Here is a 20,103-nt window from a genome sequence, read left to right on the forward strand (position 1 = left end):
CATACATACGGTGTGCTCAAGTCGTTCATTCATCCAAAATATCAGACAACAACTGGTGGTAAACCAGACGGTAGATATGATATTGTATTAATAAAATTGGACCAACAGATACCCATACCGTTAAGTGATGGTCGATATCCACTGGTAAACAGTGTTTGTTTGCCAGACAAAGATATTGTTAATACTGTAAGTGAATTGGCATTGACTGCTGGTTTTGGTTATATTGATGAAAAATTAGACAATTATGGACCACTGATGATGGGTTCGGTGATGATTGCCAAACGTTTTCATAATAGGACCGATGCTATGGGTAATTGGATAATAGCCTATAGACATCCATCAAGTAGTTCAAGTGCTGCTAATTGTAAGGTTAGTCTATATCTATAAGTTAGTGATTAATACTGTTTATATAATATAATATTATAGTTATTATTGTTAACACTATACTACTGCGTTTGTAACTACAATATACTTTAGTATAAGTACTGGAGGGTTGAGGTGGGGTCGGGTGTGTTATGAATTGTTTTAGCATTGTATAAGCATTGGGCAAAAAACTATTTAAAAAATTTTTTTTGATTAATATCATAATAAGTAATTTATTTATATTACACCAAATAATAATAATAGGGTGATTCTGGCGGACCATTGATCCAGTATGTCGGGGGTCGGGCCGTACTTATCGGTATACACAGGGCTTCTAAACGAAGTTATAGTAACGGCACTGTTGGCGATTGTACTATTAAAAACCCATTGACACCTATGTATTATATTAGAGTATCGAAAGTTATTGATTGGATTATCGATACTGTTATTAAAAATTAATTAATTAGTAGAAAAACAAAACACATTTCAGTGTTGTTTTACTCTCAATTTTATTATATATTTTTTAAATAAATAGAAAAATATTTTTTTAAGTGTTTACTTGTCTTTTTATAATTTCCGATATATTATGTAAATTATAAAATGAAAACATAATTGATATACAAAACTATAAATAAATAATGAGAGAGAATGAATGAGAGAGAGAGAGAGAGAGAGAGAGAGAGAGAGAGAGAGAGAGAGAGAGAGAGAGAGAGAGAGAGAGAGAGAGAGAGAGAGAGAGATGATAAACAATATTTTTCTATTAAATAGTTGATATTTATTATTGATATTTATTATAGTAATAATATTTAAAATATATAAAAATATTTAGTTAAATATTTCATATATTTTTATTGTTAATGTAAACTATAATAACATAATTATTAATGCAATATAATATTATTTTAATAATAATCTTAAATATTTTTTATTATAAAGTAATAATCAATTTATACTAATAATTACAATACTAATTGATTATTGTATTATTAATATTGTTATTAAATTAGTTTTTTCCTATAAATGAACACTAAATGTATTATAGCATGTGTTTATCTAACTTGTCTAAATGCTATTAATTTTATAAAATATTAATTTTAATAAATAAAATTTTTTTGCAAAAAAATTAAAACGATTTTATTGTTAACTTAGTTTGTATTTAGTTGATAACAAGTTAACATTTTATTGTATCATAAGTTTAAGAAAACAAGTATTATTTCTCTAATTACTTTATAATAAATATGATATTTAAAAAAAAAATTGATATTAAGGAAAATAAATTTGTAATTAATATTGTAATATTGTATTATATAAAAAAATAATCAGTAATATAATCAATTATATTTTTAATTTATACAATAAAAAACTAAATAAATGGCTGAAATTATAAAAACAATTATTTTAATTATTAGTTTAATATCATTGATAACATTAGTATCAGTAGTAGTAGTGGTAAATGGTTTGCACTCACGTTTCAAACAATACTCGAACGTAACGCTCGACACGTGTGGTATCGGCAGACAATCACTGTTGATGACCGGTCAGTGTTTACACTATAATATGACTGCAAATATTCAAAACGGACGGTTAGCCCAACCGGGAGAGTGGCCGTGGATTGCATTGATTTTAATGAAAAAATATTCAGTAAATAATGCTTTAACAGGAAGGTAATAATAATAATATAAAGTATTTAAATATAATATATTAACTATAATATAATGTATATATATATAATTTTAGTTCAAAATGCACTGGTGTTGTATTAAATGCCAATTGGATATTAACTAATGCACATTGTATACTGTAATTATTACATCACATTTTTATTTTTAAATTAAAATTGTTATTTTAAAATAAATAAATAAATATTGTCTTAATTAAAACTATGTTGAATACAGTATAATAAATTTTTTTAAAATTATTTTTCCTCCCAATAATTATATATTAATTAAAAAAAGATCTAATTATACGATAACTGTGCGTACAGTTTACGATTGGAGACACGGAGGACATACATACGGTATGAGCCAATCGTTTATTCATCCGGACTTTCAAAAAACTGGTGCTAAACAACCTGACCATAGATATGACATTGCATTAGTAAAACTGGTTCAACAGATACCCATATCAAACACTGTCATAACAACAACAAGTAGTGGTAATCAATATTCACTGGTAAACGGTATTTGTTTGCCGGACATTGATTTGATTAACACGGATAATGAGTTAGCATTGATTGCCGGTTTCGGTTATATTGATGAAGGGGTCGACAATTATGGACCACTAATGATGGGTACGATAATGATTGCCAAACCTGTCTATAATAAAATCGATGCAATGGGTAATTGGATTTTAGGCTACAAACATCCATCAGTATATACAAGTGCTGCTGTTTGTAAGGTTAGTAATGTTTTTTGTTGTTGTTGTGTGTTGTTGTTGGTGTGTTTAATACTGATAATAATAATAATAATAATAATAATAATAATATATGTAAACTAAAATAACAACAGTAATAAAATTAGAGTTAAAATAAAATTTATAATTTATTATATTTTTTTATTTATTTAGTAGATCGCTTTTTATATGTATTTAAGAAAATAATAGAAATTAAGTATATTTTCTATGACAAGTAATGTTTGTATGTTTTTTTTGGGGGGGGTGGTGTCAAATAATAGGGTGATTCTGGCGGACCATTGGTCCAGTATGTCGGTGGTCGGGCCGTACTTATTGGCCTACAATGGGCTTCCGTAAGACAAGGACAAAGTGATTGTCAAACTAAAAACCCAACAAAACGTATGAGTTTTATGAGAGTATCAAAATTTATTCATTGGATTGTCGATACAGTTAATAATAATTAATAATTAGTTTAGTACATTGTAATTATTAAATATTATTTGTATTTGTTCAAAAAAAATTTTTTTTGTTAATAATTTTATTAATTATAAAATATTATGTTTTATTACAATAACTATAATCACTAATTTTTGTTGTTGTTGGCTATTTATTGTAAAATTTATTATTTAATAAGTTTTTTAAAAATTTATTAGCTGATCTATACTTATTTCACATAACTATTAATAAGTAGTTAAAGCAAAATATAACCAAAAATAACAAATAAAAATACATTACTAATAATTACTAAAAATTATTTTGACTTTTATTAATTTGTTGTTTTTAAATTATGTTTTAAATTTTTAATGTCTTTATATCTTACGTGTAATACAATAGATTTATTATTATTATAATAAAATGTATATTTTTTCTATAAGTTTATATATATATTCTTATAATCCTCATATTACTTTAAAAATTTCAAATATATGTTTAACATTGTTACGTAATGTTTTAAATTTTAAAAAAACTAAATATGAGAATTATTTTCAATAAAAATTTAGTATTTTAGTTGCACTATAATTGTTTTACAATATAACAATATATACATTTAAAAAATACAGTATAAAAATGGCTGAAATCTATAAAACAATTATTTTAATTATTAGTTTAATATCAATGATAACAGTAGTAGTAGTGATGAATGGTTTGCACTCACATATCAAACAATACCCGAACGTAACGCTCGACACGTGTGGTATCGGCAGACAGTCATTGTTGATGACCGGTCAGTGTCTACACTATAGTATGACTGAAAATATCCAAAACGGACGGTTAGCCGAACCGGGAGAGTGGCCGTGGATTGCATTGATTTTAATGAAAAAATATTTTGTAAATCAAACTATAGAAAAAAGGTTTGTTTGATTTGTTTGTTTTTTTATGTTTGATATCTATAAGTATTTAAATATAATATTATTAAACTATACTGTAATATACTGTATATATACTGTTTATATAATTTTAGTTCAAAATGCACTGGTGTTGTATTAAATGCCAATTGGATATTAACTAATGCACACTGTATTAGGTAATTATTACATCACATTTTTATTTTTAATTGTGTTCAATACAGTATAATAAATTTGTTTTTTTTTCAATAATTAAATACTAATCAAATAGATCTAATCATACGATAACTGTGCGCACAGTTTACGATTGGAGACATGAAGGACATACATACGGTATGAGCCAATCGTTTATTCATCCGGACTTTCAAAAAACTGGTGCTAAACAACCTGACCATAGATATGACATTGCATTAGTAAAACTGGTTCAACAGATACCCATATCAAACACTGTCATAACAACAACAAGTAGTGGTAATCAATATTCACTGATAAACGGTATTTGTTTGCCGGACATTGATTTGATTAACACGGATAATGAGTTGGCATTGATTGCCGGTTTCGGTTATATTGATGAAGGGGTCGACAATTATGGACCACTGATGATGGGTTCGCTGATGATTGCCAAACCTGTCTATAATAAAATCGATGCAATGGGTAATTGGATATTAGGATACAGGCATCCATTAGAAGATACAAGTGCTGCTGTTTGTAGGGTTAGTAATGTTTTTTGTTGTTGGTTTGATTAATAGATAATAATATATGCTTTATGTAAACTAAATTAGTAAAATTAGATCCCTTTTAACAGGGTTGCTAAGGGGGGTATGACTTTTTACCCCTCTCCTCCTGAGATCCAAAAATTTTGAATCTTACCCCCCACTGCCTAAAGCCAAAAAGTTAGGGGGCCCAAACTTTTTCGAGTTTTGCCATTTTACCCCCTATACCCCCCCTGAAATCGAAAACTGTTAGCAATCCTGGCTTTTAAGTATTTAAGGAAATAATAGAAATTAAGTGTATTATCTAAGACAAGTAATGTTTATACGTTTGCTTTTTTGGGGGGTGGTGTCAAATAATAGGGTGATTCTGGCGGACCATTGGTCCAGTATGTCGGGAGTCGGGCCGTACTTATTGGTCTACAATGGGCTTCCGTAAGAAAGGGTGATTGTCAAAGTAAAAACCCATCAAAACGTATGAGTTTTATGAGAGTATCAAAATTTATTGATTGGATTGTCGATACAGTTAATAATAATTAATTAATTAATTAAAAAACACATTAAAATTGTTTAACTGTTATATACTTTTTTTAAATTTTTGATATTATTTGATTCATATAATTTTTTTATAGTAATACAGTATATTTCTAATAATTAGTTACTAATTAATAGTAATAATTAGTTATTGCATTGTTATTATTATTAGTTTGGTAACAAATACTATAATTATTAAATATTATGTGTATTTGTTTGACGTTTTTTTGTTAATAATTTTATTAAGTATAGGATATTATGTTTTATTTCAAAACTTTAATCACTAACTTTTGTTGTTATATATTGTAAACATATTTTATTTAATATTTAATAAAATTTAATAATATCTATTAGCAATAATATCTAATATCTAAACCTATATCACATAACAATTAATGTCAAAATAAATAAAATTAAAATCAAATACAATTTGTTTAAAGTTTTTAACAATTAAAGCAATACTTAAACTTTAATTCAAATACTAGATTTAAAATGAAATAAAGTTAAAAATGTCAAAATAAATAAAATTATTAATCATAAATAATAGGGTGATTCTGGTGGACCATTGATCTATTATGTGGACGGCGGGGGTCGGGCCGTACTTATTGGCTTACTTTAGGGGTACAAAACGATTGGGTGGCGATTGTCATATTGGAGATCCCTATCAACACATGGCATTTATTAGAGTATCAATATTTATTGATTGGATTAACGATATTGTTAGTAATAATTAATTAATTAGTTTGGGGCTGTACACATATTACATTCGCACTTTTTAAGAAATCTAGACCCACTCCCTCCCCACCACAAGAAATAAAATATTATCTAAATGCGAACGATGTTAAAGTCTCTATCACTCCCCTCCCCCTCGTTTGCAAAAGCTCGCTTTGGTTACCCCCCCCTCAAGTGCTAACGTAATATGTGAAACACGCCTTATTTGTTAATTATTTTTTAAAAGCTAAAAACAATTTGCACTATTGTTGTTTGGTTTTTAAAAAATTAATTTTTTAATAACTTATATTATTATAGTTATACTAAATAATTACTCGTAATAATAATAAATTATAAATAATAATTATTACAAATATTACAACTATGTATTGATCGCTAAATATTATGATGTACTAAATAATGTAATAATTTGTATAATATTCAACTAATGGCCATAAATAACGGCAAAAATATTCAAATACCCTGTTATTTAACGTTTGCTATATTATTAACACTAATATACTGTATATTATAATATAAATATTTAGTCGTCATTTAAATACAATGGAAGTAACGTTTTATTTTGTTTGTTATTTTATGTCTTAATTAAATTTATTAATTTATTAATAACTATAGACTATACAGTATTGTATACTCTATACTATAGAGTCTATAGTCTATAGTCTATAGTCTATAGTATTAGTACTGTATTTATGTTAATATAATAAACATTTGTTTTGTGTTATCATTGAATGCAATCATTTGTTTTGTTTGATTGCATTGACTATTGAATTGCAGTTTTGTTTTAATTGTTTTGTTCATTGATTACAACCAATAATTGATTTAATATTATCACCGATGAAGACATCATTTAAAGACATTTGAAAACAGTTTTATTGAAATAAAGTATAAGAGAGAGAGAGAGAGAGAGAGAGAGAGAGAGAGAGAGAGAGAGAGAGAGAGAGAGAGAGAGAGAGAGAGAGAGAGAGAGAGAGAGAGAGAGAGAAATATTATTATTATTATTATTTTATTTATTAGACATTTTAATTGATTTTATTATTTTGTTTTCAGATAAAAATTTTTTGAAGTAATAATAATAATAAAGATATTTAGAAGACTGAAGACTAAACAGACAAATACAACAACAATGACACCGAAGAATGACTCATTTGATCGCTTCGGCGATGATTTGGCGGAACTATTGTTTAAATATATGCCGATTGAAGACAAACTAAGACTGCAATCGGTGTCCAAACAGTGGTTGCAATTGTTATTCATTGGACAAACGTATCTCATATTTGGCGATAGTTTTTATAAAACATTTAATTTTACTGAAAGAAGACGTAATGAAATATTTATGATTTTTGAGTCAATCTTTAAGAAGTGTCCAAAAATTGATCGACTAGTAGTCGGCCGTCAATCGGTATACAATCAATATATACGTTTGGATGAAATTTTTGATCAATTTTTCGACCTATTGATAATATACTGTCCGCGTTTGCGACACATTATTATTGAATATATACCGCCACGAGGTAGCTTTCTGGCCGAAGTTACCGATAAAACTATTGAACGTTTTGTGGCCGCCTATGGCCAACAATTGCTGACATTTAAGTTTATTACCGATTGCAGCACTCAATTGATGTTTAGCGACAAATTTTTGCCACATTTACATCAATTCAAATGTTTAAAATATTACGGAAGTCAGCTAACGATTAATGAATTATTTGATTATCAACAACAAGATGTGTTCAGAGGTATTGTTGTTTTGCCCACAAGTCTACAGTCGATTTGCATTGAATTGACAGCTAATTGTCTGCCAATGTTTGCGTCGTTTGCAATCAATTATGGTCACCAATTGAAAGCATTAGATATTATTAGATGTGACTTAAGGGACGAAACACCGGTTGAACAAACATTTGTAACGACATTATTAAAGTTTTGTCAATTAAGACGACTCCGAATACATGTTAGATTCGATCATTTTAATCAATTAATTGATGAACTATTGAGACAACATTTTAGCCGTCGATGTCATCAACTAAGACGTCTATATCTAACCGGAGATTCTTATAACAATATAAATAGAGAATCTATTAACCAATTGATTGATATTTTAGGCAAAGATCTTAAACAATTGAAACGACTGGCCATTCATTGTTTTGCTGAAAATGAATTATCCAATTATAAGACAATACTAAACAGTGATTCACTAAAAAATATGAAACAATTGACACATTTGTCGCTTCATTTTCTATCTAAATTCTGCGGCGACGAGATTTTCCGGGATATTGACAGCCGTTTACCGCGACTTGAATTCATTGACATCAATAATCCGATCATTACTCGTGAGTCAATGCAATCCATGTCCCGATTGCGTCACTTAAATTGCGTACGATTAGCCGGTTGTCATAATCCAGATATTGATGACAACTATAGTATGGATGATCTGATTTCGGCGCTATCAATGGTCACCAATGTTTACATATCGTTTAGTAAAAATACTAAATATGTTATCAAAGGTAATTACAATCAATATTTTCGTACATATTTTTCTCTTTATTGTGATTACTCTCCTTTTTAAAAAAATTTTTATTTTAAAATATTTTTCAAATAAACTAAATTTGTGAACTAAAATGAATTTTTAAAATGTTAGCTAAAATTATTAATTTTATATTATAATTATTATTATTATTATTATTATTATTATTATTATTATTATTATTATTACTACTACTACTACTACTAATAATAATAATAAAAATAATTCTCATATAAAATATTTTACTTAAACTACAGTATTATATTCTATAAAAATTATATTTTATACTAATTTCATTAAGTACACATAATAATATTTAATTATCAATGTATAAAATTAATTTTTTTTATATTAGCTTTATTGTAATTATTAACTATTTTTCCTATAAGTTTGCTAAAAAATTTATAAAATATTTTTTAATATTTTTATTATATCTTTTAAAATATTATTATTATTATTATTATTATTATGATCTTTGATTAAAACCTAGAAAACTTTAATTATTATTTATTTTTATAAAAAAATTATTACTAATTTTTTTTTGTATTTTGTTATTTAATTACAAATACAGTATTATTTGCGTTGTGAATACATTTTTGATTGACTAACCATTGAATAGTTGTAACTATTGATTGATTAGATCTAAACAAAATTTATACACAATTTATTACTTTTTTTTGTGAAAAATAATAATTAAAAATTTTAACAAAATATATTTATAGTATACTATTTATATTAAAAATACTGATCAATTGAATGTAAATATTACTATAAGGGGTGGTTCACATATTACGCTTGCACTTGAGGGGAGGGTGAGGGGTTCGGCCAAAGCGAACTTTTGCGAACAAGAGGAGTGGAGGGGTAATGATATTAATAACGTTCGTATTTTAATATTTTTTTAGTAATGGGGGGGGGGTTAGCTGATATGAAAATTTGAACGTAATTTTTTATAATGACTATATGCGAACATTTGCTAACATAAGGGAAGGAGAGGTCCAGATTTTTAAAAAAGTGCGAACGTAATATAGTGAACAGTCCCTAATATTGATATTATTTGTATTATTTATTTATTATAACATTATATTTTTGAATTTATTAAACATTTAATTACAATTTAAATACAAATATTTTAAACATTTTAAAGGTGTTTTCAATGCAAAACAATACAATGTATTTAATTAATTAAATAAATATTTCAAACAAATATCTAATAATTGATTTTTATTTCATATGAATTGCAAGTGATTTATCAAAGGATTGCATATATTTCTGTGAAAACTATTAACTATTAATAAACACAACATCGTCGGCGACAATAACTGTAAAGATTACCACAAATACAATAATGAGGGACTCGTTTGACCGCTTCGGTGATGATTTGTGTGATTATCTGTTGCATAATCTAGAGATTAGAGAAAAGTTAAGATTACAATCAATTGCCAAACAATGGTTAAGACTATTGTTGACTTCATTTAATTGCTTAATATTTGGCAGAGTATGTGGTATTGACATTAAAAGTGATGACATATATAAGGATGAAGTTTTCAATTCAATAATAAGCAAATGCGCTAAATTGACTTCAATTATATTTGATAACAGTAGTCTCACAACTGATAATAATTTGTTGTCAATGATAGAAATGTGCAATAATTTACAAAATGTTTCACTAAATATTCACATTACACAAGATATAGTTTTGTACAATTTTGATCCATTTTTCCAAAAATTTAATGAATTAAAATCATTTGAAATACTGACAAATGAAAACAATCATCCAGTGATTGTCAATAAAGTAAACCATTATTTAACGAAACTCAAGAAGTTGGTTGTCATTGATAGTTCAAAATTAATAGATTTTTGCGTTTTTTTCAATAAAATTAAAGTCTGTTTGTTGCCCACAAGTCTACAGTCGGTATCATTTGATATGACAATTGAGTGGCAATCATTGTTTGGTCTGTTTGCCGACAATTATGGACAACGATTGATAACACTTCAAATTGAAGTCAAGTTTGAAGACAAAACAGTTGTTCCCGATTTTGTTAAGTCATTGTCACAATTTTCGCAATTAAGACGACTTAGACTACAGATTAGGGCGTTTTGTGAAGAATTTATTGAAAATTTGATATCTCATGGATTTAGTCGTCAGTGTTTGAAATTGAAATGTTTTTCCATTTCATCAAATAGTAAATCAATAACTGATAAACTAATCAAACTATTTATCAAAACATTGGGTAAAGATCTCAAACAATTAAAACGACTGTCGATTCACTTTAACAATCTTGTAAAGACAGACAACAATATAGCTATTATAACGAGTGATTCACTGGAATATATAAAACAATTGACACATTTATCGCTATATCTTGGAGATGGTGTCTTCGGTGACTTATTTTTCGAGGACATTGCCAATCAATTACCGCGACTTCAATGCGTTGATATCAGTAGACCAGACATTTCCCGGTCGTCACTGATATCAATGTCCCGATTAAAACATTTACAAACATTACAATTGCATAATTGTCTCAACAGTTTTACGCCCATTGATTGCATTGAGAGTATTATAACGTCATATCGCAGTAAAATCATCACTGTTTCTATAACTTATTTAAATTGTAAAAATGATTACAAAATTGGCAAACCAATTGTTGGGTTATACTTAATTTGGTTTAACTAACTTATTTAGTTAATTAAATTTTTTATTAATACTTTATCTAACATTTATATATTTTAAAGTTAGTGTTTTTTAATAAAATTAATGTGATTATTATGATTGTAACGTTCAGTATATCTATGGCTTATAAAGTTATAGAATATTTTTATAATTAAATTATTTTATAATTAATATTCATTTAAAATTTAGTTTTATTTTTAATATTATATTTAATATTAATAATTAATACCATTTTTTATTTGATAACCAAAATTTTGTGTCCAAACAAACAAAAACATTGTGATAAATAATTTACTTATTTAATGGATTTTTTATATTATTGTTTTATACTAATTGTATTTGATAATCAAATTATTAATTAAATAAACATGAATTTTATATATTGATAAAAAAAACTACTGTAAAATCACATTAATTATTATCTCAACCATAACACTGATATCTCGTCCAGTCATTTAATACGGGTATTGTCCAAACAGTTGTATCAATTAAAACAATAGAAATTATCGGTAATTGATTTTTCTTACAAATATAATCTGATTATTGATTGAGACAACAGTTTAGCCGTCGCTGTTGTAGTCAACTTAAGCATCTTAACTTACAATCAAATTTAGTTAAAAAAAACGCCGATAAAATCAATTTAACAATTAATAAAAACATTTTGCAAAGATCTGAAACAATTGAAACGACTGTACATTAATTGTCGAGTTATCAATGAATCCGATGATAAGTCAATACTGACTATTGATTTACTAAAACCTTTTTAAACTATTAACACATTTGTTTAGTCAATCTTAGAGTTGTTGTCTGTGACGATCGATTTTTCCGCGATATTGACCACAATTTACCGCAACTTCCAATTCATTGACATTTTTTTCGCTAGACATTAGCCGCTCAACACTACAATCATTATCCCGATTGCGTCACTTACGTAACCATAGGATTAGCTGATTGTCGTAACTTAGTTATCACTGACCACCAGATTATCAGTGATTTAATTTCGCCGCAAAAATCAAAAGTGACTAATATTTCTTTAACTACTGATATTAGAAAAAAGATTTTTTCATTTGTAACTGGGTCATATTTAAAAAATCAATTACAATATTTTGATTAAATATTTTTTTACATTTATAATTTAATGTATTTATTTACATAATTAACTATTACATGTAAATGTAAATGTTTATCATTTATTAGAATTTACTGTATTATTATAAATATTTTTCTTTAATTATTATATATATATATATATTGATGAAAACTAATTACAAAAGTAATATTAATTTTTTTTTATAAATAATATATAACAATAACACAACTATAATTGTTTGTATCTTTTATTAAGTTAATATTAAACACATATTTGCTTTAATAGATTTTTTTTAAAAAACTTATAATTAATTCATACTAACAATAATATTTAAGATACTTTATATTTAATAAAAAAAACATTTTTTAAAACCTAAATAATTATTAATCATTGAATTGTATCAAACATTGCATTGATATCTGGTTTATAGTAATCCATAACAACATTGCGCTTCAATTTCATGGCCGCTGTAATCATACCGTTATCGGGTGACCACTCCTCAGGACATAGTCTACAGCGCACTGGTATCTCCAAGCGGGTCAAACCATTTTGTTGGCCAGTATCGGCTAGACCTTGGAGTACAGTGTCGACAATTTGACTATCAATACACAGTTGTTCCCAATTATTATTACTATCACTGTTGTTAATTAGTCCCAATTGTTTGGCCAGTTTATGGATAGCCCGACGATTAGGTGTTACCAGTGCTACACAATTGCTGTATTCGCTGTTAACAACAATACATATATTGTCGACAAAATCGCATGATTTTAGTGTCCCTTCAATCTAATAGTAATTTTTTGTAATAAATGTTAAGCACTGGTAGTTTACAATATCTCATAACATAACAAACATACAGTACTACTGTGTATACATACCTTTCCCAATGATACATACTCTCCATTAGACAGTTTTGACAGATCTTTTTTGCGGTCAATTATTTTGAACATACCGTCGTCGCTAACTTCGGCAATATCTCCCGTTTGAAACCATCGCTGGCCGTCACTGTCCACTTGAAACACCTGTGCCGTCAGCTCTGGTTCTTTGAAGTAGCCATTGCTAACAATATCGCCGCCGATCAGTATCTCACTCCTAGCTCGTGGCCGATCGGTAGTCAAATAGCCTCCCTCTGGCCAGTCGACCAGTTTTATGTCGATACCGTAAACAGGACAGCCAACCGATTCGTATTGAAAATCGTTGCCATACGTACCGATAGCACCGCTAGTTGTTTCGGTGGCACCGTATCCTAAAATAATATAATTTATTATTATCTAAATTTATCTTGGTTAATTTTTTAAAAATATATATATAACTAATTAATTACCAATCGATAAACGCTTAAGATTTAGTGCAGCTCTCATTAAGGCATTGATATGTGGATTCAATGGGGCCCCACCTATCATAAACTGCTCCAATTGGCCGCCCATAGCCTCACTGATCCGATTGGTTAACAGCCTATTGATTATCGGCGTCCGATAGCCTCTCTGAGTCCAACGTATCTTATATTGCATTAGATAAGCAAACAGAGGACCGGCTATTGGCGACGCCGACCGTATTTTTTCGTTGATATCTTTGAGCAGTCGGTCCAACACAAGCGGTACGGCCGGCATAGATGTTGGCTTAAGTAATTTTAGATCGCCCTGTTGGCCACTGGCCAAGTTTGGCGATGTATCGGTCAATGTAAATGGAGAACTGTAGCCTATTTTGACGCCACCTGAGAGTGAGAGAGAGAGAGAGAGAGAGAGAGAGAGAGTTTAGTAATTTTTATATATTATTTAGAAATTATTTTATTATATAATATTTAAAAAAATTTAATTTAGTATAAATTTTTAATTAATAATTATATTATAAATATTAAATTATTTTTACTATATCTGTTTACTTAAAATACATTATAGTATTTTAAGTAAACAGGTATAGATTTTAATAAATATTATTAATTATATAATAATACTAAATTTTAAAAATTCAAAAAATCTAAATTCAAAAAAATTAATACTAATTAAATTTATATCAAAATCTAGTTATATTATGTTATATATGCTATCATAACTAATTACTGTAGTTAAACTAAAAAAAAACAAAATTTTAATATAGAGATATAGAGATTTAAAAAAAACTAAAATATCGTATAAATTATAATTAATTAACAGATATTTTTTTAACAAACTAAATAAAAAACTTACAGAAAAAGCAAAACGAGTCCAACGAAAAGCCTAACATATGAGCCAACGGTAAGTAAGATATATGGATATGTCGGTCGACATCGTTGGTCATATCGTTGGTGGTAACGCTCAACAGTGATCGGGCACTGGAGTATAGCTGATGATGGGATATGCATACAGCTTTCGGTTGGCCAGTAGTACCTGACGTATACATAATCAGTGTTGTGTCGTTCAAATTTTCTGGCAACCGATAGCCGAGCGGCTCCGCTATGTTTCGGCCCAACTCTTTATAATTTATAGATTTAAAAATTACTATTTTTAATAAATATTTATTATTACTTATTTATCACTTTATAGATGTTTAAAGTAATTATTTATTAAAATTTATTAAAATTGTTACTCCATACAATAAAATCATACAATAATTTGATTTAAAATTAATTTTTAGTTTTAATTAAAAGTTCGTATGGAAATGCTTTCTAGCATTTTCAACTAGTTTTAATTAAAAGTTCGTATGGAAATGCTTTCTAGCATTTTCAACTAGTTTTTATTGTAATTTATGAATTATTGTACAGTTTATTATAGCGTTTTTTACTGTCAATCATTGTTTGTGTTTTTTATGCAATTTTATTAATTTATTGAATTAATAATTATTTGATTTTCGTGTCCAAACTCTATACCAGTGATCATTAATTAATTATCAGTCAAATAAACTTTATTTGCGATATACTGTCGCCGTTTGCAACACAATTGTCTATATCTACCGCAAGATTATAACTGGTCACTCGTCGAGCACTATATTAACCGATTTTTTGTGGTTACATTTGGCCAAAAAAGTGTAAACATTTAATCTTATATTAGACCATAAAAATCATTGATTGTTTGTTAATAAAATATTAATGATAGTTTAAAATTTGTTACATTCATTGTAATCACCAAAATATTTTCATAAAAGTATCATTTTGTGAATTCTATTGTCATTATAATTGATTGCCAATCAATTGTAAGTTTTAATAATGTTAACAATATATTGTTAAAAATTATATGCAATCTTACAATTCAATCATTAACTCAAACTTCAATTTATAATGATTTTTTCAAATAGTTTTAAGTGAATCAATAGAAGTTACTATATTTTCAACAACAAAATAAAAAGTAAAGATAACTGAAGACAATGACCACAACAACATCAGTGAAGAAGGACTCGTTTGATCGGTTCGGCGATGATATGACTGAACTATTGTTGACATATCTGCCGATTGAAGATAAACTTCGATTGCAAAAGATTGCCAAACAATGGTTTAATGTGATGTTCAATAGTTTCAAATATCTTAAATTCAATAAAACTATGGGAATTGATTTTAACATTGATTTTACTAATAATACAGAAAATAGACACAAGATTTTTAAAAAAAATTATACACTTGTGTGCTATAAATACAGTAATATTTTATGAAATCAATACTTTTAATGAAGATATTGATTTACTAATAGAAATGTGTAGAAATCTAAGACATTTATCATTATATATTTCTCATATTAGTAACTTTAATATGGAAAATTTCGATATACTTTTCAACTATTTTGAAAACCAATTAATAATATTTTGTATAGATATTAGTTATGATAAACATGAAGAAATTGCCAGAAAAGTCAGATACTATTTACATAAAATTTCAAAACTTGTTATCAAAGATACAAAATCTTTAATAGATTTTAATAACTATTTCAATATACAAGGAGTTTGTCTTTTGCCAACAAGTCTACAGTCGGTATCATTTCGGTTGACAAATGATTGGCAATCACTCTTTGCTAAGTCTGTTCCTATTTATGGCAATCAATTGACATCACTGGACATTGTCCTCGACTTTAAGTCCAATACAAATATGTCATTATTTGTTACGGCATTATCACAATTGTGTCAATTAAGACATCTCAAACTTGAACACAACAATATGTCTGACTTTATATCTCTGTTATTAAAACAAGATTTTTGTCGAAAATGTCATAAAATTAATAGACTTTTTATATATTCTCATCGATTTAATTATTATACGTTTAATGATTTAGTGGACTCATTGGGTAAATATCTTAAACAATTGAAACGACTGGCCATTCATTGTAATGTAATTTATAAAGTTGTTAATACAATAGTTGAGAGTTATGTAATAACAAGTGATTTATTTAACCAAATGAAACAATTAACACATTTGTCACTTAATTTGGGAGAGACTGTCTGTGGCGACCAGTTTTTCTATGATATTAACCACAATTTACCGCGACTTCAAGTCATTAGCATTGAAAGTCTTGACATAACTCGTGAATCACTCAAATCTCTGTCCCAATTGAAACACTTAAATACCGTACAATTGGCCAAATGTCGTAACACTGATATCTCTGATGACTATATTATGGATGATCTGATTTCGGCCCAACCGAAGGTCACAAATGTTTACATATCGGACATTACATTAAAAAAATTCAAAAAAGGATTTTTCCTTAAAGATATGGTTTTAAAGTGGTTTTATTAATATTAACTGAAAAATGATTATTTATATGTATATGATTACTATATTAGTAATAAATTAGGAAATTAATCATTAAATTATCATTTTATAATTATTGATTTATTTATTTGTTTTTATAGTCAAGTTATAGATACAATAGTTTTTAAAACATTTAATATTATTAATTATATATAAATTAATAAATTTTTAATAATTTTCTAATTATAAATTAAAATTACCGGTAAATTTTTATTGTAGATTTTTTTTAATTACCGGAAATATTATATATATAAATTATATACAGTAATGTATTATAATTAACTAACTTTTATTTGAATTCAATTGTTTTTATTTTATTAAATCTAATTTGTTATATATTGTGTAATCAAATAAGTTTTATAAATATAATTAATTAATAAAAATATTGAGAAATCATAATTTATAAAAAAATATTAATCACTTAATTGTATCAAAAATTGCGCTTTAAATTCATGTCAGCCGTAATCATATTGTCAACGAGTGACCATTTGACCCGATCGGGTGACCACTTGTATATCATATTGCTATTATTTATATTATATTACTTGTATATATAGTACAATACTGTATAACATTTATAAATTATTAAAATAATAATTGTATTAAATATTAATATTATACTCTAGTATTATAATGCGATATTTTGTACATTCAATTAATATTAAGATAAATAACGTTAAAAACATTTCAATACCCTCTCATTGCTATACTATTAACACTAATATATTGTATATTATAATAAAAATATTTAGTCATAATTTAAATACGTTTTATATTGTTTGTGATTTTATGTGTTATTAAAACATTTTTTTTGGTAATATTTTAGTATTAATACTGTATTCATATAATAAACATTTGTTTTGTGTTTTGATTTGTGTTATCATTGATTGTATTGACTATTGAATTAAAATTTTGTTTTGTTTGTTGTGTTCATTGATTACAACAACTAATAGATTGAATATAATCACCGATTAAGACATCATTTGAAGACATTTGAAGACATTTGAAGACATTTGAAGACAGTTTTATTGAAATAAAGTATAAGAGAGAGAGAGAGAGAGAGAGAGAGAGAGAGAGAGAGAGAGAGAGAGAGAGAGAGAGAGAGAGAGAGAGAGAGAGAGAGAGAGAGAGAGATCAATATTATTATTATTATTACTTAATTTATTAGTCATTTTGATTATATTTATTATTTATTTTTCAGATAAAGTTTTTTTTGAAGTAATAATAATAATAAAGATATTTGAAGACTGAAGACAAAAACAACAACAATGTTAGTGAAGAATGACTCGTTTGATCGCTTCGGCGATGATTTGACTGAACTATTGCTGAAATTTTTGCCGATTGAAGACAAATGGAGACTACAATCGGTGTCCAAACAATGGTTGCAATTGTTATTTGCCGGACAAACTGATCTCATATTTAATAATAGATTTTGTCAAACATTTGAATTCAGTTTAAAACATAGGTTACAAAAGATATTTATTATTGAAGCCATCGTTAAAAAGTGTCCAAACGTTAGACGTGTTGTTGTCAGACGTCAGTCGCGTTCAGTAGAATTTTATGATATTTTTGGCCAATTTCTCGATCTATTGGTCACTTACTGTCCGCTTTTGCAACACATTAGCATTGAATTTAGTTCCGATTACAACAGTCTTTACGGTACACTTCCGACTTTTGACCGCTTTTTGCAAACATTTGGTCCACAGTTGTTAACATTCAAGTTAAGCATTGGTGAAATAAATCAACGAATATTTACCGAAAAACTAGTTATAACTTTACCGCAACTCAAGCGTCTAGAATGTTACGGCAATCGGATAGAGTTTAGAGACTTAATTTATGCTCAATTACAGCAACAAGAAGAAGAAGATGAAGAAGAAGAAGAAGAGGAAGAAGAACAACAACAAGTGGTAGTCACGAGTGGTCTGTTGCCCGCAAGTCTACGATCGATGTTTATTGATGTGTCAGTCAATTGTCTGCCATTGTTTAGTCAGTTTGTTGCTAATTATGGCCAGCAATTGACAAACCTTAGCATTAATTTCCGATTTCCTTATCAAACAAATAGCGAAATTCAGTCATTTGTGACGACATTGTTGTCCAAACAATTTTGTCAATTAAAGCAATTGAAAATTTTAAATTACAATTATAATCTGTTTATCGATGAACTATTGAGACAACAATTTAGCCGTCGATGTTGTCGTCAACTAAGATGTCTTTACTTAGATGATTGTTCTGGTGAAGAAATTCAATTAAAATCAATTCAACAATTAATAAAAACATTTGGCAAAGATCTGAAACAATTGAAACGACTGTACATTAATTGTCGAGTTATCAATGAATCCGATGATAAGTCAATACTGACTATTGATTTACTAAAACCTTTCAAACAATTAACACATTTGTTAGTCAATCTTAGAGTTGTTGTCTGTGACGATCGATTTTTCCGCGATATTGACCACAATTTACCGCGACTTCAATTCATTGACATTTGTTCGCTAGACATTAGCCGCTCAACACTACAATCATTGTCCCGATTGCGTCACTTAATTACCGTACGATTAGCTGATTGTCGTAACTTAGTTATCACTGACCACCAGATTATCAGTGATTTAATTTCGCCACAAAAATCAAAAGTGACTAATATTTCTTTAACTACTGATATTAGAAAAAAGACTTTTTCATTTGTAACTGGGTCATATTTAAAAAATCAATTACAATATTTTGATTAAATATTTTTTTACATTTATAATTTAATGTATTTATTTACATAATTAACTATTACATGTAAATGTAAATGTTTATCATTTATTAGAATTTACTGTATTATTATAAATATTTTTTTTTAATTATTATATATATATATATTGATGAAAACTAATTACAAAAGTAATATTAATTTTTTTATAAATATATAACAATAACACAACTATAATTGTTTGTATCTTTTATTAAGTTAATATTAAACACATATTTGCTATAATAGATTTTTTTTAAAAAACTTATAATTAATTCATACTAACAATAATATTTAAGATACTTT

General features: G+C 27.0%; 3 protein-coding genes across 3 annotated transcripts; 2 read left to right on the forward strand and 1 right to left on the reverse strand.

Moving 5' to 3' along the window:
* Positions 1-3,889: 3,889 nt before the first annotated feature.
* Positions 3,890-5,963, forward strand: LOC128963672 (vitamin K-dependent protein C-like). The gene is made up of 5 exons (XM_054310186.1): positions 3,890-4,106; positions 4,217-4,279; positions 4,372-4,813; positions 5,174-5,302; positions 5,892-5,963. Exons 1-5 carry the CDS (start codon positions 3,892-3,894, stop codon positions 5,961-5,963), a joined length of 921 nt encoding a protein of 306 aa, XP_054166161.1. The 5' UTR covers positions 3,890-3,891.
* Positions 5,964-6,795: 832 nt separating this feature from the next.
* On the forward strand, positions 6,796-10,591 carry LOC128963816 (uncharacterized). Its single transcript, XM_054310348.1, has 3 exons — positions 6,796-6,961; positions 7,127-8,577; positions 9,840-10,591. The coding sequence occupies exons 2-3, from the start codon at positions 7,203-7,205 to the stop codon at positions 9,887-9,889; spliced, it is 1,425 nt and encodes a 474-aa protein (XP_054166323.1). The 5' UTR covers positions 6,796-6,961; positions 7,127-7,202; the 3' UTR covers positions 9,890-10,591.
* Positions 10,592-12,695: 2,104 nt separating this feature from the next.
* On the reverse strand, positions 12,696-14,779 carry LOC128963817 (long-chain-fatty-acid--CoA ligase 4-like). Its single transcript, XM_054310349.1, has 4 exons — positions 14,542-14,779; positions 13,680-14,069; positions 13,234-13,601; positions 12,696-13,141 (listed from the first exon to the last, which is right to left on the reverse strand). Exons 1-4 carry the CDS (start codon positions 14,732-14,734, stop codon positions 12,746-12,748), a joined length of 1,347 nt encoding a protein of 448 aa, XP_054166324.1. The 5' UTR covers positions 14,735-14,779; the 3' UTR covers positions 12,696-12,745.
* Between the last annotated feature and the right edge of the window lie 5,324 nt (positions 14,780-20,103).

The sequence above is a fragment of the Oppia nitens genome, unplaced genomic scaffold, assembly GCF_028296485.1.
Source record: "Oppia nitens isolate AA-2021 unplaced genomic scaffold, nextdenovo-longstitch-racon4-pilon3 scaffold7_pilon_pilon_pilon, whole genome shotgun sequence".
In the NCBI taxonomy this organism is placed as follows: Eukaryota; Metazoa; Arthropoda; class Arachnida; order Sarcoptiformes; family Oppiidae; genus Oppia; species Oppia nitens.